Genomic DNA, 27,270 nt, shown 5'->3' with positions numbered 1-27,270 from the left:
AAGCAAACTTTGCACCCTATGAAACAACCCAACTGGTAATATAAAATATTTTTCTTTGAATTAAATGCTTTCAAAGAGCCTCCAGATAAACCAAAAACAAAAAAATGCAGTCCACAGAACCGTGGTATTTGGATGGATTTATTGACAGTACCTAACAAAAACACTGTTTGGACATGAACTCGTCTCACATAGTGATGCGTCTGATAGAACCCACCCTAGCGCTCGTGCTTCCCCACTCGTTAAATCTCCTATATTGGCCAGGGCGCATCAGGTACTGGCGTCCCCTGTAATGGAGATGTTCATAGAAGATCCAGTGGCCATCCATCACGTTGCAGGAGTAGATGTCGTTGTAATGGAAGCGCTCGAAGAGGGAAGGGCAGTCATCGGACAGCTCCATCATCTGACCTCCGAACTCTGCGCGCTCGTAGATCATCATTCTGTGAGACCCTTGGTGCTGCAGAGAAAATAAAGTGTTTATAAAGTTCTGGACCAGTGAAGGATCATCAGAGAAGCACATCTTATGATGATGCGGTCCCAAACCAACTGACTGAAGCTTACCGTAGGGATCATGCGGCAGGATCGCACGCAATCATTGAATCCCATCCAGCGCTGGTAGTCTGGATAGTCACCCCTCCTCAGGAAGTACTGGTAGCCCATGTAATTGGGTCTCTCATACACCATCCAGCTACCACTGTCCACCCTGATGGAGTTACAGCGGCTGAAGTGGGAATGCAGGTCAGAGCATTCACCACTGCACTCATAAGAGCGACCCTGGAAGTTCCTGTCCTCGTAGAAGATGATCTGGAAACAGATCAATCGAGGGATTTTTGGGGGGGATTGTAGGTATTTTCAAGCAGTTAGCCCAAATTAAGGAGAATATGCAGATTTTACCACATGACAATGGGACTCAAATGACCCCTGTTCATTGGTTTCGGTTGAATAATCTGTGGAGGTACGCAGAAGCACAAAAGATGCATAGCAAAACAAGCAGCCTTACCTTTCCCATTGTGTTGGCTAGCCTTCGTCACACTGTAGCAGCAGTTGTGGTCTCCGCGCTGCCTTTATAACCCATGGATGACCTGCGGCATTGTCATTCAAATCAATGACTGGGCTGGCTCGTCAGCTTTTTTCACAGAACAATATATTTTTTGTTTGTGTGGTCAACAAAGCAAATCAGCTGTTTTCCTTTGAACATTGGCTTCCTTTGGAATTTGTTTTGGTTGATGATGAAACAAAATGAAATAAACTACAAATAAACTATAAATATATAATAGCTTGTATTTTGTATCAAACATGCATATTTGTAATGTCTTAAATTGTATTGACTGTGGAGGTTGGCATAATGGTTAATAAGAGTGAAAATCATATTTGTTTGTCAAAATTTATTTTGCCTTCCACAATTTAAATACATCTTTATCTATCAGTGCAGTGCACAAAAGACCCTTCAACATGTTATGGCCATTTTAGCTTTCCTCAAATCCAGTTCAATATGGTACTGTACATACTGTATCGTCAAAGCTGTCAAAAACCACAATATATAGATACAACAGTTATCAACACAGCGATTCTTATCATGAAACCATTACGTCAGCAAGACGCTTGCCTCAAATTGTATGTCCTTTATCTATCCCATTCGATACATCAACCAATCACATGACATATTGAAATAATTGAAATAATACAATTCTTTCTAAATGGACACTATAAAGGTATGAGTTCTGTGAATATTTAAAATGATGCCACATTTAGAAATCTTGTAAACTGCACACAACCACTGCCACTGCCTTGCTTCTGTACACTTAGTGACAGCAGCTGCTTTTATACTATTTACGGTTCAGTCACCATTCATTTCTTTATGTCAGCATAACATGTTCTTTTATGTAGTTACTAGTTCATTCATTTTTGCTTTTGTTTGGCTTGAATCCCCCGTTTTGTGGCACTCTCTATGGGCTAATCTCTAGAATGTTATTTAAATACAGTTTGCATGTGACAGATTTTATCCAGTAGAGCTGCTCAACTAAGAATAGCGACAGCATCAAATGTAAACAGTTTTTTATCACACATATGAGATATTTAATTTAAATCCAAGCTTTATTCTCTCACAATTTACATGAAGAAAAATAATTGCTTGTGCATTTACAAAATCAAATATCAATCAAAATAATACACAACACATTAAAGTGTAAAAGAACAGGGTACTAAATGTTTATCTGTTTTTGTCAAAGGTGCAATCATTACATGTTGCATGCCCTTAATGGACATTTTAGATGGTACGACAATAATGGTTCAAACATACATGCATACTAACCAGTGAAGTATCATGCAGCACATCTGGAAATCAATACAGTCTTAGCAGTTGCCTCACAAATCTCCCAACAACCATGGATGGCAACATCATGGAGGTCCATTGGAGAACTAGCTGTGTGCAAATAATGGATATTTATATATAATCAGGCTAGAAACAAGATACCTGAAAAACTTGTGGTGGTATGGGAGTAGATCCATTCAGTAGCCTAACGTTATAAGCAAAAGTGAATAGTTGTTTCCAGATGCGAGTGACCATGATTATAGGAGCCAGGCACAATTATTTTATATGACTGCGATCATTGTTTTGTATTCACCTTAAGAACTGTCCTCTCCCATGTTAACTTTCAAATAAAAGCAAATATGTTTGCAAATTGGTCAAAATTTATATCCCGTGGCTGCCTCTTAAATAGCGTAAATTTGTGCAGGGAGAGTATGGAGGAGAGGTTAGACGATTAGCACTTGAAAGGCCGTGGGCTGATGGCTAACTGATGAACTTCATGGAAACGAATTGCACACATGATTACTCACATATCTGAACAATTGTGTGATGATGCGCAAAGAGGTTTAAAACAACATTTCTATGTGGTGTTGTGTCAGAATTTGTTGGCAGCAGGTAATTAGAGTTGTTAAACCTGCAATAAGCGATTTCAGACCCTGTAACCAATCCTGAAACTAACGTGTGCTCTGTGGAGATTTCTGTGAGACGTAATGATATAAACAAATAGTCACACACGCGGACCAGCTGTGTTGTTGTTTTCACCTCTTCGGCCCAGGTCGTAGCTTTTCCTTTCTTTAAAACTAGCTAGTCTCCTCCCTCGCTGTTTGAAAGCGCCGCTCTCCCACTCCCATTCTTGAAAAAAATTCTGGTAATGGCAGAATCGATGAAGCGAGTGAGTAAACGTTTTCAACTAGTAAACTTGTTACCTACCTCTTCACTTGTCATTGTGGGACATGTAACCTTCAGCAGGAGAAAAATCTGGCAAAGCAAGACTGGTACCGGCAATATTTCTCCGTAGGTAAGTTTATTTTAGCCATTAGCCTTTATGCACGGTTTGTCTTTAAGGGCTTCCGTTGCCCAGTAGTTCTGCTGTGTATGTTTACAAAATGTGCTGTGTGTCACCCTCTAGTGGTCGGAAAATCGCTTAGTGTAGCTTTAACTATCTCGCAAACCCATACTACAAAATTCTAGGTAGGAAAAGTAGCAGACTAATGTTAGCCCATTAGCTGTTAGCACTAGCTTGCACTATTCATACATTGGTGTCATACTTAGCTCTTGTTGATTTCATTGCTGGCACCATAGTTTACAGCTGTATAATCGCTCTGTTAAATAGGTGATGTTAGCATAGTCAATAACCTTGAACAGTACCCTTGAGTTATGACTATTTTTGGAAATCATGTCTGAGAAATATCCCTAACTACATTCTGACAGCTGAGCATTTGGTCTTTTGTGATTAGGGCTGGGTATCTTTAGGATTTTACCGATTCCGGTGCCACTAGAGGAAAGAAGAAGTTTAGAGAAATAAAAGTCATGTAAGATAAATGTCTTATTGGACAGAGATCTAACATTGATCACTGCAAAGTTCACAGGGGTATCAAGATGCACCAAGTTGGAATGAAACACCAGGTTTACTGTCTGAACAACCACCAACAAAATGCAGTGACCACAGGTCGGGATAGGGCCAGACAGATGAAACAGCCTCCCGAGACCCAAACTGTTTCAACAATGACCTCAAAATAGTCATGTAGGTTCTCAGATTGTCTGAGCCTGGTGCTATTAGTGCCAACATGAACAATAACAACGTGCACACTTGGGTATAAGTCAATCAAACCTGGGATGTGCTCATTTATATCCAGGACTTTTGCACCTGAGAAACAGAGGGTGATGCTGCCCTTATAGATTTCCATGTTCCGGGGGCGTGGTTATGGCTCTGAACTAGGCACACGTCTTTTTGTGAGCTCCTGGCGATACTCGATTAAATTCCTGTACAATATCCTTTAAGTGTACGGACACGAATACCAATCGTTTGTAATAACTTTGCAGTGTACACAATCGTTAATATGCCGTTGAGAAAGGCAAAGAACAAGAATAAAGCGGACTATTTCCCGATCGAGGAGGACGACGAGTTGGAAGCTAGCAGCCTCGCTAGCTCAACAGGTGACACTAGCCCTTCCCTCCAGTCAGAAGTGCTGATTGTTGAAATGGCTCAAAACTTGGATGTTATTCAAAGACTGGACATGATGAGAAGTGACTTTGCCACAAAGATTGATGGAGTCCTGAATGCAATTCAAGATGTTAAGAGGGATGTGCGAGACTTCTCTGGTCGCATGGATGAGGCAGAAGAGCGTATTAGCAATGTCGAGGACATAGTTAACTCAGAGAAAGGCAAGACTGAAGCGCTAGTTAAACAAGTGGCTCTCCTTACATACAAGCTTGACAAGCTCGAAAACCGCTCGCGGAGATCCAACCTTAGACTGGTTAACTTGCCCGAAAAAGTGGAAAAGAACGATGCAATCACTTTTCTCGAGAAATGGCTACCTGAAGCACTGGGACCTGCAACCTTTCCTACACCACCATCGAGAGAGCACACAGGCTCCCCAGTCGGGCACAATCCAATCGAACCCCCCCACCAAGAGTCCTCATTATGAAGTTTTTGAACTTCCAAGATAAAGTCTGAGTAATGCGAGCAGCCAGGGCCAAAGGCAAGGTACTGTGCGGCGAACAAGAGGTCATGTTCTTCCCGGACCTATCGGCAGAGCTGCACCAGAGGAGGCGTTTCGACGGGGTAAAACAACAACTGAGATCCCTGAACATTCGCTATGGAATAGTGTACCCAGCCAAGCTTCGTCTGACGATTGATGGACAACCACGTGAGTTTGAATCCCCAGCAGACACTGAGAAGTGTGTTCAGGGCATACAACGCACAGAAGTCACACAGAGGAGCTAAATTGGAACTATTGAGAATAGCACTAATATCTAGCGCCATGCAAGAAGTGACATTGTTTGACCTGCTGACTAATAGGTGAACCTACAAATGCAAAGGGTAACGTTTTCACCTCTTTATTGTTGTTTTCCTAATTTTTACTTATACCGAGTTATTATGGTGTTAGCTTATCGTATGATGGCCGATATTTTCATTAAGATTAACAGTGAGGTGCACGTTTCGACGTTCACCCTAATAGCTGTTACCTATAATCTTTGTGAGAAGTGGACAGGCACTCTATACGGCCGGTGTCCCTGGAGTAGACCTATACCACAAGAGAGACTACTTTGATTATTTCATAAATGCTTGTCCGTGAAAATATCGATTTGGTGCCAGGAGACACAATTGTCTCGTTTGTTTTGTTTATTTTAGTGTATTAATATACCGATAGCTTAGTTTGGTTTATCTGCTCTCTTGCTTGCACTGGATCAGTTTGTGCACTTAATCACACCCCAAGATAAGGGGGAGGCTGGGAGGGTGCGAGAGGCTGTCCTGTTCGGGACGACAGCTAAGGGGATTTGTTTATGGCAAAATTTCGTTATTCTATTTGTCTGTCTGTATTTCTCACAATATAACTCCGTACGATGGCACATTTTTAAGGTAACTTCCACAACGAAGCAACAGGTTTGTTTACAGTATAGAGCTGATAATATGCTGTACAACCTGGTTTAACATTAGTTTAAGATTACTTCAAATAAGGAACTAAAATTCACCTCTTGGAATGTAAGGGGGATGGTTAAAATGACTAAGTTGAAACAGGTTATTACTAGGCTTAAGCAGCTTGATTCATCTATTGTTTTTATCCAAGACACTCATTTACTTAGGGACGACTTACTGAAGGTACGAAGGAGATGGCCGGGCCAGGAACTGGCATCATGTTTTTCTTCTCACTCTAGAGGGGTTATGGTGTTGGTTCACAAGTCTGTGCCATTTCAAGTGAATAATATTATTTCTGATAAAGCTGGTAGGTATTTGGTGGTACAGGGCACCCTTTTGAGAGAAAACATCAATTTGGTTAATGTCTATGGTCCAAATGATGACAATCCCTAATTTTTTGAGAATCTATTTTTACTGATTGCCTCCCTTCCAGGTAAAGTAATGATAGCAGGCGATTTTAACTGCACTCTAGACCCCGATGCTTGATCGTTCATCGAGGTTGGATACCTTTCATTCTCGAAGTAGAAAGAAAATACAACAATTCATGAAGGAACTGAACCTTTGCGACCCATGGAGGATGCAAAACCCAATTAAAAGGGAATACTCATGTTATTCATCATCATTTAAAACCTATTCTCGTATAGATTATTTTTTAATCTCCACTTCTCTGCTACCCAATATAGCTAGCTGCATATATGATAGCATTGTTTTGTCAGATCATTCCCCCACCTCACTATTTTACAAAGATTCGCAGTTAATCAAAGGTTCCTCTAGATGGCGCTTGCACCCTAAATGGTAACAGGATTCTGACTTCATAAAATTTGTGGGGGAGCATATAGATATATAATATAGTTTACTTTGCAATAAATATGGATCAGACATCTGCGGCCACCAGGTGGGAGGCTTTTAAAGCATATATCCACAGGGCAAATGATTAGTTTCACTAGTTCCAAATCTAATAAATTCAAACAGAAAATGAACGAGTTGGACTCGGAAATCAGAGAATTGGAGAGAGTGGCTAGCCTTGATGATTCAGTACAAACAAAACAAGAACTATTTGCCCTTAAAGCTGAATATGAGGAGCTTTCCACACTAAAAGCTGAAAACAGTCTAATAAGGCTTAAGCAAACTTTCTATGACCAGGGTGAAAAACCTGGTAAATTGCTAGCCTGGCAAATTGAGAAACTTAACTCAGAAAGAGCCATAAATGCAATTAGGAATGAACAGGGGGAAATAACTACAGATCCATTGGAAATTAACCATGCTTTCGTTTCGTTCTATAAGGCCCTCTATCAGTCGGAATATCCAATAAATTCAGTAAACTAGAACATTTTTCTAGATAGACTAGACATTCCCTGGATCTCTGAAGACACAAAACTTGAGCTGGACAGGGAACTGGATTTAGAGGATGTTTCCAACGCCATTCTTAACATGAAAGGCGGTAAAGCGTCAGGACCCGATGGGCTCCCAATAGACATTTATAAATTATTTAGAGAAAAACTAATAGCCCCATTGTTAGATGTGTATGCGGAATCCTTCGAACAAGGTTACCTTCCTCCTTTGCTACGAAGTGCCCTGATCACTCTTATTCTAAAGCCAGGTAAACCGCCAACAGAATGTGGCTCCTACAGACCGATCTCACTTTTGATGCAAAGAACATTGCTAAAGCCTTGGCTATGAGACTTGATAGGGTCCTGCCACCCGTGATACATGCAGATCAAAACAGCTTTGTTAAAAATCGTCAGGGGTTCCACAATGTGAGGAGGGTACTCAATATAGTCCATGTATAGGAAGGGTCCCCTGACACTGCCATCTTGTCACTTGATGTGGAGAAGGCGTTCGACAGAGTCGAATGGCCCTATCTACTGGAGGTGCTTAAGCGTTTTGGGTTTGGTGACTACTTTCATAGATGGGTTGAAATTCTGTTTGTTGATTCATCTGCAGAAGTATCTACAAATACTTTGATTTCACAACCGTTTAAGCTCTTTCGCGGCTCGAGACAAGGCTCACCAATTTCACCTTTACTTTTTGTAATAGCCATGGAACCGTTGGCAATAGCAATAAGATCACACCCTTCAATTTGTGGTATTAAAACAGGGGACCTAGAACATCATATCACGTTGTATGCAGATGATACCATTGTGTTTTTATCAGATCTTGGAAAATCAATACCATCCCTCTTAAAGTTGATCAGTCAACTCTGGTTTTAAGGTGAACAAAGATAAATCATCTATTATGTTTCTAAATGAACAAGAGAGAAGAAAACCAACAATACCCCACCCATTTGTAAACGCTGTGGAAGGTTTTATCTATCTGGGTATTAAAATAACACCAGAGATAAGCACCCTTAGTTCAACTAACTATGAGCCCATCTTAGCTAAAGTGTCGGAAGATGTCACAAGATGGACGCCTCTGTCTATAATGCGAAGAATAAATATAATTAAGATGAATATATTACCTAAATTTTTATGTTTTCCAATCGATTCCATTGGCTCCTCCACCTTCATTTTTCCCAAAAGTCAGAAAGCTGCTTTCAAATTTTATTTGGAATAACAGGAAGCCAAGACTTAGACTCTCTCTTTTGTATCTGCCTTACGATAGGGGAGGGTTACAACTACCAAATTTACAGTGGTACTACTGGGCTGCCCAGTTGAGGGCTGCAATGTTTTGGTTTTCTAAAGAAGTTGCTCTGCCCTGGTTACAAATTGAATTGTTGCCCTCAAGGGGTTTGGCGCTGGATAGCTTTTTATACTCTGCTCCCTTTAAGAAATTAAGGAAAAACACAGTTAATCCTTTTGTGAAAAATACTATTGTTGTCTGGCATGAAGTACATAAATATCTGGGCGACTCCCCGGTGTTGTCTTGTTTTTCACTGATTTGGGGCAATGAACACTTCAGCCCGGCTAAAAATGACATGGGATTTAAAACATGGTTAAGTAAGGGCATAGTTAAACTACTGGATCTCTATGAGGACAACAATCTAATGTCATTTGACGAGCTGAAAGTGAAGTATGACTTGCCACAGAAACACTTCTTCAAGTATTTGCAACTTAGAAGTTTTATTCGGGCACGCTTAAAGAATTCAGTGCAACAACCTCCGATGTCCACACTGGAGATATTTTCCACAGGAAATTGTTTCAGTAAAGGACGGGTTACTCAATTATATAATATAATGGTGGAAAACCATAAAGACAACTCTGAAAGTAAGAGACAGGAGTGGATACAAGATTTACAAGAGGACATCTTAGAGTATGAATGGAGTTTAATATGTTCAAAGGTACAAACACAAACCATCAATACCCGACTGAGATTAATACAATATAATTGGATAATGATAACGTACATCACCCAGGTGAAGTTAAATAAATTTGATCCTAATATTACTGACCAGTGTTATAAGTGCAATATTTATCAAGGTACTTTGTATCACTGCTTGTGGGAATGTGGAGAGATTCGAGTTCGGTGATACATTATATCTCTCAAATTACCTTTTCTCCATTACCTCTAAGTCCTAAACTGTGTATACTAAGCATTTATCCAGACAAGTGTTCTCTATCTAATAGGGAAAGAAAAATGGTTGACCTATGTCTACTACAAGCCAGGCGCTCGATTGCCCTGTGTTGGAAGAATGTGAGTTGCCCCTCTCTAGGCCACTGGTTGAAAAACTTAACATCAAGTTTGGCTCTTGATTAACTCACTTATATAGTTAGGAAGAAAGCTTCTGAGTTTTATAACATCTGGGAGATGTTTTTGGAATTTGTTAAAAATGGTGACATTGAAGAGGCATTGGAAGTGTGAAGTTACAGTGAAAATAACTAATCTATTGTGAGGAATGTGTGCTGTACGCTGCTCTATGTTGTGACTGTATTCTTAATTTATTTTTTCTATTCAATTTATTTATTTACTTAGTTAATTTTTCTTTTCATTGTAAATCTTTGTCCTTTTTAACTTGATTATTAGCTAATTAATTATTTTCAAGTGATATTTTATTATTATTTATATACTGCCATATGTTTGATTTGGGGGAAGGTTCAGTTTTGTATGTACAATATGTTAAATGTATAAAATCAATAAATATATGTTTAAAAAAAAAAAAAAAGGTGATAAAAGCAAAGTTAAGATAAAACATAAAACCATAGTCACATATAGGGCTTCCAAGTTTCATACTACAAAAGCGGCCACATTCATACTGTTAAACTTATAGAAATCATATATATTATAAACCCAAAATATATACAAATCATAGAAAGCAGGTGTACTATAGGTAATGAGTAGAGAATTAACATCAGTCAGTTATAAGGAGGAGGCCTATAGAAATGTATGCACCCAGGCAGAATCTACCTAACTCCAACCAGTGAATTCTCCTATCTTTATCTTTCTACTATACACTATGTAATGCAGCAGAAATGCCATAAAAAGAACAGTAGGCTTCCCCAAAAAAGGAGCACAATTTAAGTATAGTTTGTTTTCATGGGACATTTCACCTCCATGTACTGCATTTTTTACTCAGGGAAGGCGGCAGGACCGCGTGTAGAAATACACTTGTGGTGTGAACAGCCCTGATGTGACTCATGTGCACATCTTCCGCTCCCTGTCCGTTCTGCGTCTGGTGTGAACCAAGCCTTACATTTCAAAATTATATGTTTAACCAATTACCACAAAGGTGTTTTGATGGATTTAAGATCATGTAATGCTGAAAATAAAACTTAAGTGTATTTTGAGGATTATTAAGATGTTAAGAGTAATGTGTTTACAGTGTATGCTGCCATTTTTGACATTTCTGGGATCACTTTCTCAGTTTTTGTTATGTGGTGGGAGCAAATCCATACAATTATGTATGTCTAAATGAAAGAACAGGGTGGTCGCATTAATTGGATAGTTAGCAGACTTTCGTCCCACCCGGTCAAAAATTTCAATAGCAGTCTATAGAGACTGTCTCCAGTCCAGATGGATAAAATAACTATTTATTACTGGAAAGAAACAACACTTTAGAAGGGTAATGGGTATATCATGCATTATAAAAACCTGAAACTGTAATACACTAAATGTTATCATCTGCATCATGAGTATTTTATTGTAGTTACTTACAAATTCAATTCAAACTTGATGTTTCATGCACAAGCCTTTATTAAAAACGAAACAAATTAAATGTTCACAAAAAATCATGAATTAACAGGAATCCATGATGCGTCTGATGGAGCTGAACCGCATGTTGTCCATTCCCATCTCTCTGAGGTTCCTGTACTCTCCTGGCCTCAGGTACATCATTCTGCCTCTGTAGCTGGGCTGCTCGTACATCAACCAGTGGCCGTCCATCACGTTGCAAGACTGGCAGTCAGACATGCGGAAACGATCCATCATGTTGTCGCAGTCGTCCATCAGCTCGTGCATCTGGCCTTCAAAGTTCTCCCTCTCGTAAATCCTAATCCTGAACTCTCCCCTGTGCTGCAAAGGGATACATATGCACCATGAGCTAAAGGAAAAATCCCCTCTTGGATACTCTTGCACTGTCAGAAATCATCAATTTATGACATTCAGTACATTTTGTGATGAAGTGTTGTAATTTACTTTTTTGGTGTACCCACTTTCTCTCAACCTGTCATGTCTACTTCTACTTCAGTTAGTGATTTCCTATGTTTCCCTGAATGCCTTTTGACAAAACCCAGAGAAGGGGTGTGAACTTGTTGTTTTCAATCAAAGGTGGACATATGGGCCTACAAATTTAGCTAGCTAGCCAACTAGTTTGTGAACATTGGCACGGCTGGCTATAGTTGTGGCCATGTCCCTTACTCAAAACATAACTATTATTATTGTGAACTGTTATCTGTTGAGGTTACTGTAGGTGAAGAAATTGCCATCTCTACCTCCTCTATGATGGATATCTCCTTGTATGATTTTTGTCAGTGCAAAATGGTGACTCTAGAAAGAAGTTCTTGCTCTTTGATTCTGAGGGACTGGCACCAAAACCATTTATGATTAACATAAACATGGAAATATACACCACCAGCAACCAGATGGGCCCAGAAATGCAAGGTACATCACCAATAGCTGTTATTAAGCACTAAAGTGTTTTAGGATGAATTTTTCCTTCAAGAATAATAATTATAATGATTCCAACAATTGGAGAACAAACAGGGTTGGTTAGCATTCTCTTAAACTTTGTCTACCTATTCCATGATATGATTAGATCTGAAGGCTTTTGGATTACCATGGGGATCGTACGGCAGGACCTGATGCAGTCAGTCATGCCCATACGCTCGTAGTCAGAGTACTCTCCTCTCCTGACAAAGTACTGGTTTCCCATGAAGTTTGGCCTCTCATAGACCATGAAGTAGCCGCTCTCCACCCTGCAGGAGTTACACCTGCTCAGGTAAGAGGTCAGCTCAGGACAGTCACTGCTGGTCTCATAGGAGCGACCCTGGAAGTTCCTGTCCTCGTAGAAGATGATCTGTGAAGGATAAAAGAAAATAATTTCATTATTGAATATTTATTGAACCCCATTATAGAGGACTTACAGGTGATGGAATGCATCCTCAGGTGGCCATATTGGAGGTCCTCAGCTCTTGGACTGAGAACGGCTGTGAACAGCTGATTGCATTTCACATTGTAGCCTATGACTGCCTTTTTAACAGAACTGTGTGCACATGGTTAATTTCTGTGCAGAACTGAGTAGACATGGTTAATTTCTGTGCTGTTTTTGACTGGGAACTGATCATATGATGATTTCACCACAGATGAATCTGATTTAGTGATTTGCACACTAGCTAACGTATCTAGTAGAAGCAAACATTAGCAAAAGTAATGGTTAGTAACCACATGTTAACATTAACATTAGTTGCTGAGAGATAATTATGTGTTCCCAGAACGAAAGGGTTACATGAAGGAGGCACGACTATAAACAGGAAGTAGTCTCACATTGAAATAGTGCAGTAGAAAGTAACAGTGTGGTTGGAATGGTCAAAGGACGTATGCATTTGCCTTCAATGCTGGTGACCAGGGTTTGAATCCCAGCTTGTACAGAGGAAGAGGATTTCTATCGTAAGTCAAATTGTAATTTTTAACAAAATTTGTACTTATTTAACCATGACCAAAGCCTTTCCCTAACCTTAACCAAGTTCTTTTAGTTGCCTAACCATAACCATAATCTAACCTTAACCATAACCTCAACCAAAGTTGTTTTACTCGCTGGGAGATTTGCAACACAACTTCTAAGCCTCTATAGAACTACTATTATCATTAAAGGTTTAATTTAAATTTCCAGTGCTTAGCTTACCTTGCCCATGGTCATGACGAGATGTTGCGTATGGATGAATGTAAAATGATATTCAGCCAGTAACAGTGCAGCTAATGCACTGCATTGGGTACTTTTATACATGGATTAACATCCAAAGAATCTCCATATCCATTGTGTAAAGCCCTGACTGGACAGTATGATATAGGGGCACTAGTATACTGACACACAGTCACCAGATTGTTATTGACCATTGTGTGCAGATGTAATTGGTCCCTGCTATTGTGCCTTTTCAATGGGAGAAAAAAAGAAATTCTCACATTAGCACAGTGTCATGGCACATATTGATGGCAGCATTACACATACAGTACACTTTTTGGCAAACATCTTTATTAACAGGTAAAATACAGCTGTATAAGCAGATCCATAAATAATGGGTAATTATTTTGCTGTGCTGTACGTGGTGAACCTGTCAATTTTAATTTGAACATGATGGTTCAAAGATGGTGGAACTAATTGTCTCACTTAGGTTAGATACATGTCATTAGTTTAGTGTTAATACATGTAATAGTTCCTCTTTGCATTCTTGCAGTTTGACCTCTGCTAGGTTAGGGTTAGGGTTGAGAGGAATGTATGCCTCTATTTAGCAGCTGAACGTGATGAATGAAGTCTGATGAATGAAGTTTGGTGACATAACAGCAGCTCCTCTGTAAATCCAAACATCCTCCCAGACTATTATTTTGCCTCACTGTCACTCCATGACAACACGTGCTACACTCTTAAAAAGGATGTGTCACTTTTACTTACATCTGTCTAGTACAGAAAAAGCCACACTTTTCACCAAAACATAACAATATTAACAACTGGTAGCCTTCAAATCATCACAGTGTTTGCAGAACATACTTTGTCACAAGTAAGTAGATTATTTATTTATTTTCGTTAACCATGTCTGCTTTAGCCATTCCATTGCTGAACCTTTTTGTGCTAGTTAGTTAAAGTGATAATAAAGTGATGCTGACTTGTTTTTCTTGATTTTGGCAACACCTTTGGTGATAAGTGGTCATTGCTTTGATGTTTTGCACTCAATATAGCTGGCCCAACATAATAATAAAGACACTAAATGTAGACTACAGCTGTCGCATCTGCATAGCTCCTCATCGTCCCTTCTCATCATGGAGTGCTTTTCATCTTGGAAAGGCAATGCTCATGTTCACCATAGTTTGGGCTTGGAGATGGTTGCTCCTCATAGTCCCTTCTCATCTTGAAGTGCTTTTCATCTTTGGAAGGCAATTCACTCACAATTCACATTCAAAGGATGAGAGGACAGAGTTAAATATGTAACATTGTACATGTTGTTATAGACTATGCTGTGTGTGTTATAAAAAATAAATAATGTAATTTTTCAATCTGTTCTTTGAAAAAATGCCCATCGCCACTATTACTACATTTATGTTTATTTTGCTATTAGCTATCCAGTTAAGGCTAGCGAACTAGCTAGCAACCAGGCAAATGCAAAAAAATAATAGCTGGATGGATGTTAGCTACTATCATGGATAAATAGGGAGCTGAAGCACATGTGTAGGTTGAAGCCTTTTCACACAATTTTCCAATGACCGCAGAACAAAGTAGTGAATGGTGTTGAGATTCACCTCTCAGCACACTACCTAGCGCAAGCTTTTAGACAATTTGCAGTTTAGTTTAGGTGTAGAAACTTACAGAAAAGACTTTATTTGTATCAATGGAGAACTACAACATAGAATGCATCAACTGTTGATAGTGGGGTTGATCCACCTGAGTAGGGAGAAGATGCTGTCGTGCATGGTTAGGTTTTCACCTCTTGAGATGCACTTTGGGACTTCACTAAAGTATGAGTTGACAAAAATCACAAAAATCCAGGGAAATAAGCTAGCTACTGTAGCTTGTTTCCTTTGCAGGAGATGAAACACTCCAACTAGCGTGACTAGGCTGCCGGGTAGTGTAGTTTGGTAACTAATTTTGTCATTCATGTAAATAATACTGAATGGATGTGTTGTGAGATGTGTTGGTGCTTGCTACAACATATTTCAAAATCAAAGCCATATGCTTTTTAGATTGCTTATAAGTAACCTCCCACATACTGACATAGGGTAAAGTGCTGACAGAAATTCCGTCAACTTCAGCTCCCTATTTGAGTTATTTGTTACAGTTATCTAACTTAACATTCCCTCCACATGTTTGAACAGGTTTGTTGCAGATACAGTTTGCAATGACACTGGTTTCTGATGCAGCTTTCGGTGAGACTGTTTGGGTAAAGCATTAGAAATGGGAGTTAGGTTTTCGAACAATCAATTGAAGCTTCACTGTCTGGGTGATTTTTATACAAGGGTTTCAAAATAAAAGTGAATTTGTGGTGGTGAGTACAGGTCTGTAGAGAAACCAGTATAAGTGGTTGTCAGATAGGTGGTATCTCCATATTCATTAACAAATATAGAAGTGTAGCATGGGCACAAAAAAATAAAAATGTTCTGTTAAAGTGAAAATTTGCTTTGTTTTCAGTAAAGAGCGATTACTTAATAGGTATGGGTTTGAACAAAATTTCTAGATCTATGTATGTACAGTATGTATGTATGCATGTATGTATGTATGTATGTATGTGTCTATCTATCTATCTGATAAGACTGGAGAATCAGATATCTTATATTTCCATACCAAAATCTAAGGTATTCTCTTTTCATTTTACAACATCTACATATTAGTACACCAATCTACTTATTAGTAGACCTCTTAATATGAATATGAGCACATTTTTTGCACAACCTATATATGCTGTAATTTCACATAGTTTTTCCTCATATTGTAATTTTCCTCTCATTTGTTATTGCATATATACTGTATATGTATATATATATATGTATTTCTTTTTCTCAATAAGTTCTGCTGCAGTTTTGCACACCCTCTTAATGCTGTAATCCATATCCTTTCATTCTTTCATTCATATATTTCTATTTTGCATGTTCTAGTGTTGTAGTTGTCATTGTGTATGTTTATTTAACCCTCATTTGCTATGTTCCCATTTATATTCTTGTTTTCTTTGCTGTATCCTATTACTATTTACTGTTGCAGAAGCATAATTTCCGCACAGTGATTATCAAAGTTGTATCTTGTCTTATCATATGTCATTAGTTGGGTAAATATATTTAGGGATATGTGAATATATGTTTTAAATATAGTAACAACACAATATGAGAAAAACATATAAATATGAACAAAAAACATCTTTCATCATTAGAAATTGGTGACTCAAAATAATTTTGCAAACATCTGTGGCAAATCATTTTATTTTGTGCATCACATTGCTTGAGTAATAGAAGTAAATGCACTGTGTCTGATTTGTGCAGTACAGCTGGAACTAGAGTTATACATGAAAACAATGCACAACTCACTGTTTCTGGATGCAATTTAAAACATGTCCTTTCTTTCGTTAAGCATGAGGTAAAGATGCAAGGGTGAAAACAAAAACGTGGTGGATCTATACCCTTGCCTGACACTTGTACGGCTAAGAGAAATATTTTCTCAGTCTTACAGCTGTACTGTTTAATGATACATTTATCAGTGGTAGTGGGGTTCAGAGGGGATCAGCAACTGCTAATTAAAAGTTGTACCTGTTTAAAAATCATCAGACAGTTTAATAAGAGTCTGTGATGCGTCTGATAGAACTGAACCTCATGTCCTCATTGCCCATTTCTCTGAGGTTCCTGTACTCTCCTGGCCTAAGATACATCATCCTGCCTCGGTAGTGGGGCTGCTCAAACATCAGCCAGTGCCCGTCCATCACGTTGCAGGACTGGATCTCGGACATACGATAGCGATCCTGGATGGAGTCGCAGTCGTCCATCAGTTCATGCATCTGGCCGCCAAAGTTCTCCCTTTCGTAGATCCTCATCCTAAAAGGTCCTCTGTGCTGTAAGAGCAAATGGGATATTGCAAATGCACTATATAGATGAATACAACAAAAGAGTCTGCTTGCAGGTTAAAATTATAGCTAGCTGCTGTGATATAAAAACAGTTTATGTACTGCATCTGTGGCAATAAGCAGCTAAATATAATATAATTGCATAATTTAAAGCGTAACTAAACCTCACCCAAATCTGTGGTGAAGCCTGACACCTACTGGTGAAAAGTAGGGTAGCCAATAGCAGATGGTGAACTGGCCATCTGTTATTGGCTGGTCCTTGGTGCCAGGTGATGTCAGATTTGGGTTTGGGGTTCAGTTACTCTTTAACGCATGGATTATCAAGTGCACCTAACAGGCATACTTGTCTGTCTTTGGCTGATAATAACATGCACACATATTTACCACAGGGATCATGCGGCAGGACCTAATGCAGTCGCTGAAGCCCATCATGCGCTGATACTCTGGGTACTCTCCCCTCCTCAGGAGGTATTGCTGTCCCGTGTAGTTGGGCTGGTCATAGACCATGAATGTCCCGCTCTCCACCTTGCAGGAGTTGCATCGGCTCAGGTGAGAGGAGATCTCAGAGCAGTCGCTGTTGCACTCATACGAGCGACCCTGGAAGTTTCTGTCCTCATAGAAAATGATCTAGAGAGAATGAAACAGATTGCACAAAAGCTCCTGAGGTAAATCTTCAAGTCAGTACTGTGATGGTCATAAGGCCGATCACAGTAATACTAATTCCTGCATTGAATGGCAGCAATTATTATGTGGTACATAGTATTTGGGCCAACACAATAACTAAGACTGAGGATTGCAAAATTGAAATTGCAAATATCATTGACAGCTTGGCAAGCTGCTTCTATTTGCAATAAAGTTTCTATCTCCTAAATTGGCTGGTGCAGAGATCATGATCTGTTCCCTTCATTACCTTTCCGTTCATGGCCACGGTATTTGATTTCTGTTGTTCTTCTCACTGGCCGGCTGCCTTTTATGCATGATGTGACATCAAAACAATCTGCCCCTCGATTGAATTAAATAACTGAGTCAGCTCAACAACACAGAGGTCCCTACTGTACTACAGTATGCATCAAAGCCATGCAGACTGCAATCATCGAGTTTAAATTAAATAGTAGGGGTACGGATTTTGCAGTAAGAAGCAAGCTCCATGAATTGGTATGTGTCACTCAAATACTTAAATTACCCAGGAAATTAAGTTGCTGTAAAATTCTTTTTACATTTGTGTCATTATAGTCAACATTTAATTGGCCACTATGTTTGTAGAACATTGTAAAAGAGGAAGACAGTAAGACAGTGGCAATATGCAATTACTGTAAATGCAAAAAAATCTTTGACCTATAGTTGTCTACATGAAGATCAGTATTGATGGTGTTATGCATGTCTGCACAAACCAGTTTATTGTTTATCTTTACAGAACAAGAGTGGAACAGCTTTTTTAAATTGAATTCTGCAAGAATTTTGCAGTGTTGTGCATGAACAAATAAAGATGCAGTCTTATGTGGGAATTCATCTACATTATTTATTGATGATGTCCGCTTTGCCTGCAGAAACCGATTTCTTTTTTTAACTTTCCTGTGCAAAGGTCAGACAGTTTTCATATACTTTTGCAATGATTTTCCAATGTTGTACATAAAGTAATGAAGATTTGCATATATTTTATGCAGTATAATCCAATGGATTACCCAAATTCATTAATGTAATCTTCTTACTTTAAAGTATTTTTGGATTACCATTCCTACAAAATATGTTAAGTAAATTATGTTCCATTGGCATTTTATTACAATTTAAAGATTTTAATTTGAATAATGTACTTATCATCACATCCATTATTAACTTTTGCAAATGCTGAATGTGTCCATAATGTCCCTGAGAAATGTCTTTTTCCCTTGGTGAACCCGAAAAATCTTTCAGAATTACATATTATCTACTTACTGTGGGGTATTTTTGCACAATAAATGTGAAATCATCAGTAATTTCTGTAATCCTGGTTTATGTAATCAGTTACTCCCCAACCATGGGATCAAACAATGCACCTTCTGTCCTTCCAGCAAAAGTTTTAATAATCTGTATCCCTTAAAACTTTATTTATCCAGGGAAAGTTGTTTGACCTCAATTCCCTTTTCCAGCAACGCTCTGTTTCACATTCACACAGTTCCACACATTCACACTGGGAGCTGACCAGTGCAACTACAGTCTTCTGCTGGTGGCGACTCAGCAGCTCCTCTGGTGCAGCTGGGGGTTCCTTGCTCATCTGCAACCCTAATGTTTTGCACTAAAGGTCCCATCAAGATTTTTCCAGTCAGTCCAGAGATTGCAGTGTATTGCACTGCAGGCATAACATGCATACACCTACCTACACTACCAAATATGGGTTCTCTACTGTAGAAAATTCCACCCTCAGTTACTCTTACTCTGTCATCAATCTGTGATGTTCAATTCAATCCATTTTGTGATGAAGTGTTGGAAGTTACTTTATTGTTGTTCTTGCTTTCCCTCAACCTGCCTCGTCTACTTCTACTTCAGTTAGAGATATCCTACATTTCCCAGAACGCCTTTTGAGAACCCCCAAAGAATGGTGTGAGCTCATTGCATTCAGTATGTGTAGGTGGAGAGAGCAAAGACAAGACAGCAAGAGCTTTTCCACTGCATTTTGGTCTATTGAGGTTACTGTGACAGGACAAATTGGTCTCTCTCCTCTTCTTTCTCCCTGTATGATTGTGACATTTCAATGGCATAGGGCAGTATCCAGTCTGGTTCCAGACTCCTGAATCGCGACCCGCCCACTCTTCAGATTTGGTCAAGCGATTCAGAGAGTCTGGTGTTGCTCTATTCAAAGGCAGTTTCTCGATCGGAAAAACGATCGGGCCAATCAGCGCCTTTGTGGGCGGGACTAAAGTTTGAACCGTTTTTTTTTTACGGTTTTTCATTGGCGTTTCGCAGAATAATTAAATAATTCCTTAACCAACATATTGTCTTAGCAAAGACGATATTTTTGTCAAAAACGACCAACATTCTTGGTAAAGTTAATAAATATGCTCAGCATCAGTGTAACTGAAATTAACGTCAGAGCGGCCGGAAATGTCAGTCACTAGTGATTGGTTCAGGGAAAATCAACCCGTCCCCACACAGAAAACAGCTATCATGGAGGCAATGTCAGACTGAATAATGGAGTGAGAACGAAATGGCCATTCAGTCTGAATATCAGGCTAGGTAGTATCAGTACCAGAGATCAAACCAGAAACCCTTTGACTGCTAAGCAGCAGCTGGCCAACATGCCATCCAATGGTTCCATAAATCATCATTTTACCCACATTGAATGTCCATTGAACCATCTTTTTGCAATATACAGGTGTTTGAGTACCAGTTATATAGAATAGAGAATAAAGAGGATACCATTTTCATGTACTCTTCCCATGATTTTTTAATGTGTTCTCAGTAAAATAGTAAGACCGCACTGTGTGTATGCCAACCTATTACCTTTCTTTCATATATAATCTAGCGAAAAGTCTGCTGGCATAGTAAAATGCAAAATACTGAGCAAGCAACATGCAGCAAAATGAGCTGCCACTGTGGCCCGCTATGCAGGATTATTATGCGCTATACTTTGTATTGTGATGTGTTTCATTGTCTTCTTTTAATCACTGAGGCTCAGAACATTCGACATGTTGCAAGGTTAACATCCAAAAACAGGTCCACCACCACTCATGCCAGAAAGTGATGCTGGAAATACGTGTTTATGTTTAATGAAAACAGTTTATATGATTCAGCTAATGTCTTAATTAATAAACATTACTTACAGGCACAAAATGACCATAATATCTGCAGGGGGTTGATAGGGTTGTTGCTCAATACCAATGACTCCTCAATGACCATTGACTTCTCAATGACCAATGACTCCCCAATGACCCCCCAACTGCTCAAAATTGGAGGACGGTGGTATGAGCGAGCGACATCGCAACACATTTCAGCTACAAAGGCTAAAAAGCCTCATTCTCAAGAAGAACACCACCCGCCACACACACACACACACACACACACACACATAAATGTGACTATATTTGTGTCAATAACAGGCCACTATAGCTCAAATGGGGGAGGGGGAGTGGCAGTGGGGGAGGGGGTGGATGTCGAGTTTTGTGTCATGTTGTTGCAATTCAAACTGGTTGCTGATAGAAGTTGACAGAGGTCATAGATTGCTTCAAAAGAGCCCCTTTAAAAGAGGAAGAGTTTGCAAGAATATATATTCACATTCAATAAATGGCTAAAATAGGCAGTAGAGCTGGTAGTTAAAATGGAGGAAGATAAAGGTAAATGGTTGAGGTTTGGGTTTGTGACGCGAAGGTGACAAGAACAAGCGTAAATGGACCAATGCTTGATGAAACCTCAAACCCCGAATATGCAGGACTGCAACAATATTTTCTTTTTGTTTTGTTAATCCAACCTCCTACAAAACAACAAAAAAAACTTTGGGAATTTGGGAGCAACACTATATTTTTCATTATCGATAAGTGAGAAAGGCATCTCAAGCTACCTACCAGCTCTTCTCTCCGTCCAAAGACACACATACCTACATAGCTATCACACATTTGCTTTCTTAAGAAAAGAGCTTTGGAAATTGGCCTTCAACAGCCATCATGTATCTCTTCTTGTAACACAACTTTAGGAAATGTTCAGTTAAATGCTAGCATTCTAATATCCTACATATCCTACATATCACTGTCTGACCAATGGTGCTGCAGCTTACAGTCGATTAGCAAGTAGCAGGCAACTGACATAAATGCAGCACTGTTGTATTCTTTTGAAAGATAAATACAGTAACTGTTCCCCATGCGCACAAAAGTTCCAGTATCCAAATAATGGATCACAAAGATTTCTAGAACTGCAAACACTAAGGCTCAAGAACCAGTAACTGAGGACCAAAAACAATACAAATAAATGTGGGAAAAATACACAAAGTCTTGGGTATTTCTTTATTGAGCAAGGCAAAAAATTGCTGTCCCAGCCAAACATTCAGGATCGGGGTGTGATGAGTTGGCTGCTTGGAAACTCAAGGCAGGACAGTTCCATGATCTTCTAAAACTTCGAGGGGCAGCCAACTATGATAAATAGCTCGCATCAATTAGGCTATCAAAGAGAAACTTTAAAGTCTGGATGAATGACAGTTGTTCTCATAGAAGTTCCCACATCTTGAAACACTTTTTAAAAGTTTACTGGGAGTGGGAAAGAAATGTGTTTGAATAGTTTACAAAATTGCCAAGAAATCTTGTAGTGTTCTTCCACCCAAACAATATTGTTTGATGACAAGTTGTAGATTCACAGCAAAAGAGATAAAATAGGATTTTTATTTCTGACAGACATAAGATTTCTCATCCTGAGCAAGAAATAACACTTCAGCACATATCCATGATACGTCTGATGGAGCTAATTCTCATGATGTTGGTCATTCCCATCTCTCTCATGCTCCTGTACTCTCCTGGCCTCAGGTACATCATCCTGCCTCGGTAGTTGGACTGCTCGAACATCAACCAGTGGCCGTCCATCACGTTGCAAGACTGGCAGTCAGACATACGATAGCGATCCTGGAGAGACTCACAGTCATCCATCAGCTCGTGCATTTGGCCTCCAAAGTTCTCTCTTTCATAGACCCTCATCCGGAACTGTCCCCTGTGCTGTTGGAGGAAGACCAGGCCAAGGTGTCATGAGGACAACAAGTTTGTCATTCCAAATTGTACACAATTCATGCACGACAATGAAAAACCCCAGTAGCAAACCTAATACAGCATGTCAAATGTCTTACCATAGGGATCATGCGACAGGAGCGAATGGTATCCATCATCGCCATGCCCATCATGCCCATCATGCCTCCCATACGCTGAAAATCAGAGTACTCCCCTCTCCTCAGGAAGGCTTGATTACCCATGAAGTTGGGGTGGTCGTACACCACGAAACAGCCGTTCTCCACCCTGCAGGAGTTGCAGCGGTTCAGGTGCATGTTGATATCGGAGCAGTCGCTGCTGCAGTCATAGGAACGACCCTGGAAGTTCCTCTCCTCGTAAAAAATGATCTGCAACAAAAAAACACGTACAGTGTATACTATCCTCTCCAAGCCTGGCAATAGTGAATCCACTTTGCAAGTGGCAAAGCATAGTATAGTATAGTATAGTTGCAAGTATATAATTCTAGGACAGTATATATTTTGGCTGGATAAGCTGTTACTCCATTACTCTGGAACAGACTGCATAGTTAACATGCTCTGCCCTTGCAAAACAGATAAACAACAATTTGCAATGGCAATTTTGATCTTATCTCTAACCTACTGATGAATTTATTACAGCTTCTGTACATAACTGATAAATGCTGTCACTAAGGATCATGTAATTTGCAAGTGAAGCATTGAATAAAATTGAAGCACTAAGTAAATTGGACTTTTAAACATTCACTTTTCTAACCGAAGTCAGATTCTAAGTGAGTACTTTACAAAAATATGATAAATATTACCCTGCCCATGATGACGGATTAGGTTGCTGCAGATGACCAAGTGGCATGTTCGATGCCAACCCAGTGCTATTTTTATATTGACTATCAGCCACAGACCACCTTGCATACTTTTGTGTGAACATCATGAGTCATCACAAGGCCCACGTGGGCCTGCATTCATTTTTTTTCACATCAGACCTCAATAGTTATTATTGTATGTTGATTGCGGTTTAGGGAGGTCATACCAGAGGACATCGTCCCTACACTCCCCCTACGCCCCCACCCCCTCCCAGGTCATACCAGAAGCAATCATATTTTCCTCAAATCACTTTCAATGTCATGCTAGAAATGGCATTTTTACCATTCAAATGATATAAGACCTAAGCATTGTTGTTTTGTGAAATCCACTGTATATCTTGCAATTTGTTGAATGCATTTAGTGTTATCATCAAGTTCAGCTCACGTCTTTGCAAAACTGTGATCACCAACCCTATTTGATAATGCTGTCTCAGTATACCACATAGATTTTTACAGAAGAGATATGAATTACATAGGATTGGTGTGAATTGAACTAGCTGGAAGGAAAACATAAAACCCATATTCCATCCACAATAACAAGAAACAATAAAGAATAATAAGAAATTGTGACATACAGTAAAGTCTGCCATCCTATGGTTCTGCACTGTGCCACAATATAGAATGATGACTCAAAGGTTTCAGCACAATACATGTGGGGATACTGTGGCTGTGCAATGTATAAAAAGGGAAAAGGGTCGATGTCGAAACACTGCATCTGAGATTAGCTCACAAACATCATGACCATGGGCAGGGTAAGTAAAATTTTTATCATATTCCTATTAACATCAAAGGCATGACAACATTCAGTACTATAAAACTTAAAACTCACTATCCTCTAAAGTGGACTTCATACAGACTAAAGTTATCACAGACAACATAATGTTACCAATAAAAGTATGGAGGTCATGAGTTTACATATATAAGAATGCAAGAGTCTGTCATCTGATTTCTGATAAGATATTTAATTGACCAGGCACACTTGTTGTTGTTCTTTGCAGATCATCTTCTACGAGGACAGGAACTTCCAGGGTCGTTCCTATGAGACCAGCAGTGACTGTCCTGAACTGACCTCCTACCTGAGCAGGTGTAACTCCTGCAGGGTGGAGAGCGGCTGCTTCATGGTCTATGAGAGGCCAAACTTCATGGGCCATCAGATGCTGGCGAGGAGGGGAGAGTATCCAGACAACCAGCGCCTGATGGGAATGAGCATGAGCGACTGCATCCGATCCTGCCGTATGATCCCCATGGTAGGTGGAGTTTCAGTTTCACTGCTCTCAGCCTTAAAGCTGTACTAAATCTGCATGTTGGCATCTCCAAATGGCAGTGAGAGATAACTGTAATAAAAATTAGAACTTCACTACCCAGAAATTCTGTAAAGTGACGTCAGTAAATGGCACACCAGCCTCGGCCAGTCTGTGATGCTTTATCCCGAAGGATACCAAAGGCACAAGAGAGGAAAAAGTTCTAATGTTGGTGAGTCCAGCTTTCTCTGGACAGAGCCCTTGCTCTCTTCTGCTTAGGAGACAGTTTGTAGTTTGCTCTTTTTTGTTTTGATTCATTTCTGTGCCCGGAGAAGTGAACATAGCCAACACAAGAATTTAATTTGGGCAAAGAGGGTGAATCTGCAGTATCTCAATTAGTGGGGATGGGATGCTCTTCTCTGTTGCAGACTCACTCACTCAGGCTGATAAGACGGCTGGATTTTTACCTACAAATCTTGCCTAGAGCAGAGGCATTTAATGGAGGTCTTGTGCCATTTTTTAGATCACCAGTCTCATAAAAACAAGTTAAGATTGTGTCAAGTCCCACGGTGCATTCATGGCAATGACATATAGACCTAATTAATGTGGTAAAAAAGGGTGAATCTGTTCAAAAGGTTCATCGTCATTTTCATGGTGTTTCTTAATCAACAGCACAGGGGACAATTCAGAATGAGGATCTATGAGAAGGAAAACTTTGGAGGCCAGATGCACGAGCTGATGGACGACTGCGACAACATGATGGATCGTTTCCGCATGTCTGACTGCCAGTCTTGCAACGTGATGGACGGCCACTGGTTGATGTACGAGCAGCCCAGCTACAGAGGCAGAATGATGTACCTGAGGCCAGGAGAGTACAGGAACCTCAGAGAGATGGGAATGGACAACATGAGGTTCAGCTCCATGAGGCGCATCATGGAATCCTGTTAGTTCAAACTGTATTAGGTGGATAAATAAAGTCATTTGAATTCAAACGTTTCTGATGCCTACTTGTCCCTTGAGTGCAAAATAACCGTTTTACAAATCATATCATAACTCAAATTGATTACCACAAGAGAAGAGTGAGTGTTGCATCTTGAAAAAGTAATTGGTAAGAACATGGAGGTACTTTAAGGGGTAATAAGTAATCTCTGTCCTCTTATCAGTGACCAGTAGGAATTGCAACAACACTGATAGAACTTGTCTCCTCCTACACAAGTCTCTGTCACAGCCCCTCCTTGAGAGCTTGAGATTGTGGCTTTTTAGCCTTTGACACTTGCTCATAGCACCGTCTTCCATCATTGAGCAGTTGAAAATGCCAGTAAGTACTGTTTGAGCTTCCCTCAGCTCCAGAGGGAGACAAAAAGCAGCCTCCCCCTAAGTCTCTGTCTTGCATAAAGATAAAACTAAAAGAGAGGAACTGATCGATCTGAGGGTTTTGCCAGGGACATATTTAGTGAGCAGATCCTTAATGTAATTTGGGGCAAGTCCGTAAATAGATTTAAAGTCCAATAAAAGAATGTTAAAATCAATTCTAAAATTAACTGGTAACCAGTGTAGGAACTTTAAAACAGGAGTAATGTGTGCTTTCTTCCTGGTTCTAGTAATAAGTGCTTTACAGTAGTAAAGCCTGCTGGTGGTAGAAGTGTGCATTAATTTCTCTGTATCATTATGGGTGAGAAAAGGTATGACCTTAGTAATATTTTTCAGGTGATAAAAGGCAGTTTTAGTTATATTTCTGATATGTACATCAAAGCTTATCACCATCAAAGATAGCCCCCGTTCTTAGCATGGGATTTAATGTTCTCTGTCAGTGACTTAATTTGTGTTATCATGTTCTCTCATGGCAACGGGCCCAATTACCAGAATTGCAGTCCTATCTTTGTTTAACAGAAGAAAATTCTCAGATCTAAGAAATACAGTTACTAAAGGCATTCGAAGAACGCAGATCATCTGGCATGACTAAGATATACAGCTGCGTATCCGCATAGCAGTGGAAATTGATGCTGGGAATAATGGCCCCAAGTGGGAGCGTATAAAGGCTAAAGATTGGACCTTTTCAAATATGTTGTTTGTGTTGAAAATCTCAACCAGTTACATGTGGACTAACTATTTTACTGAGAAACATCAAATTTGAAATTGGTCTGTAGTTACCTTACTATGGCAATCTAATTTGTCACATATTATCATGGTAACTTTTTTGCTACCTTTTATGTAATGCCTATGTCATTTAAAAATGATTTCTTAATAATTAACATATATCAGTAAATCATTAGTAACTATTTCAATTGTTGCTAATTACATATAAATAATTTGCAGTAAATACTCATGAATATATATTATGTACTG

The 27,270-nt window shown here is 39.5% G+C and overlaps 5 protein-coding genes across 5 annotated transcripts; 1 reads left to right on the top strand and 4 right to left on the bottom strand.

Moving 5' to 3' along the window:
• Positions 1-184: 184 nt before the first annotated feature.
• Positions 185-1,006, bottom strand: LOC139925395 (gamma-crystallin M2-like). The gene is made up of 3 exons (XM_071916744.1): positions 998-1,006; positions 559-801; positions 185-454 (listed from the first exon to the last, which is right to left on the bottom strand). Exons 1-3 carry the CDS (start codon positions 1,004-1,006, stop codon positions 185-187), a joined length of 522 nt encoding a protein of 173 aa, XP_071772845.1.
• A 10,108-nt stretch (positions 1,007-11,114) lies between these two features.
• On the bottom strand, positions 11,115-13,233 carry LOC139925394 (gamma-crystallin M3-like). The gene is made up of 3 exons (XM_071916743.2): positions 13,219-13,233; positions 12,154-12,393; positions 11,115-11,390 (listed from the first exon to the last, which is right to left on the bottom strand). The coding sequence occupies exons 1-3, from the start codon at positions 13,231-13,233 to the stop codon at positions 11,115-11,117; spliced, it is 531 nt and encodes a 176-aa protein (XP_071772844.1).
• A 3,607-nt stretch (positions 13,234-16,840) lies between these two features.
• Positions 16,841-18,050, bottom strand: LOC139925393 (gamma-crystallin M3-like). Its single transcript, XM_071916742.1, has 3 exons — positions 18,039-18,050; positions 17,513-17,755; positions 16,841-17,116 (listed from the first exon to the last, which is right to left on the bottom strand). Exons 1-3 carry the CDS (start codon positions 18,048-18,050, stop codon positions 16,841-16,843), a joined length of 531 nt encoding a protein of 176 aa, XP_071772843.1.
• A 4,468-nt stretch (positions 18,051-22,518) lies between these two features.
• LOC139925391 (gamma-crystallin M3-like) lies at positions 22,519-23,635 on the bottom strand. Its single transcript, XM_071916740.1, has 3 exons — positions 23,627-23,635; positions 22,926-23,192; positions 22,519-22,797 (listed from the first exon to the last, which is right to left on the bottom strand). The coding sequence occupies exons 1-3, from the start codon at positions 23,633-23,635 to the stop codon at positions 22,519-22,521; spliced, it is 555 nt and encodes a 184-aa protein (XP_071772841.1).
• Positions 23,636-24,420: 785 nt separating this feature from the next.
• LOC139925392 (gamma-crystallin M3-like) lies at positions 24,421-25,872 on the top strand. The gene is made up of 3 exons (XM_071916741.1): positions 24,421-24,435; positions 24,682-24,930; positions 25,597-25,872. Exons 1-3 carry the CDS (start codon positions 24,421-24,423, stop codon positions 25,870-25,872), a joined length of 540 nt encoding a protein of 179 aa, XP_071772842.1.
• The last annotated feature ends 1,398 nt before the right edge of the window (positions 25,873-27,270 follow it).

This window comes from Centroberyx gerrardi, chromosome 21 (assembly GCF_048128805.1).
Source record: "Centroberyx gerrardi isolate f3 chromosome 21, fCenGer3.hap1.cur.20231027, whole genome shotgun sequence".
In the NCBI taxonomy this organism is placed as follows: Eukaryota; Metazoa; Chordata; class Actinopteri; order Beryciformes; family Berycidae; genus Centroberyx; species Centroberyx gerrardi.
Note: the sequence above shows the minus strand (reverse complement) of the source record. Positions and strands in the feature narration are given on the sequence as shown.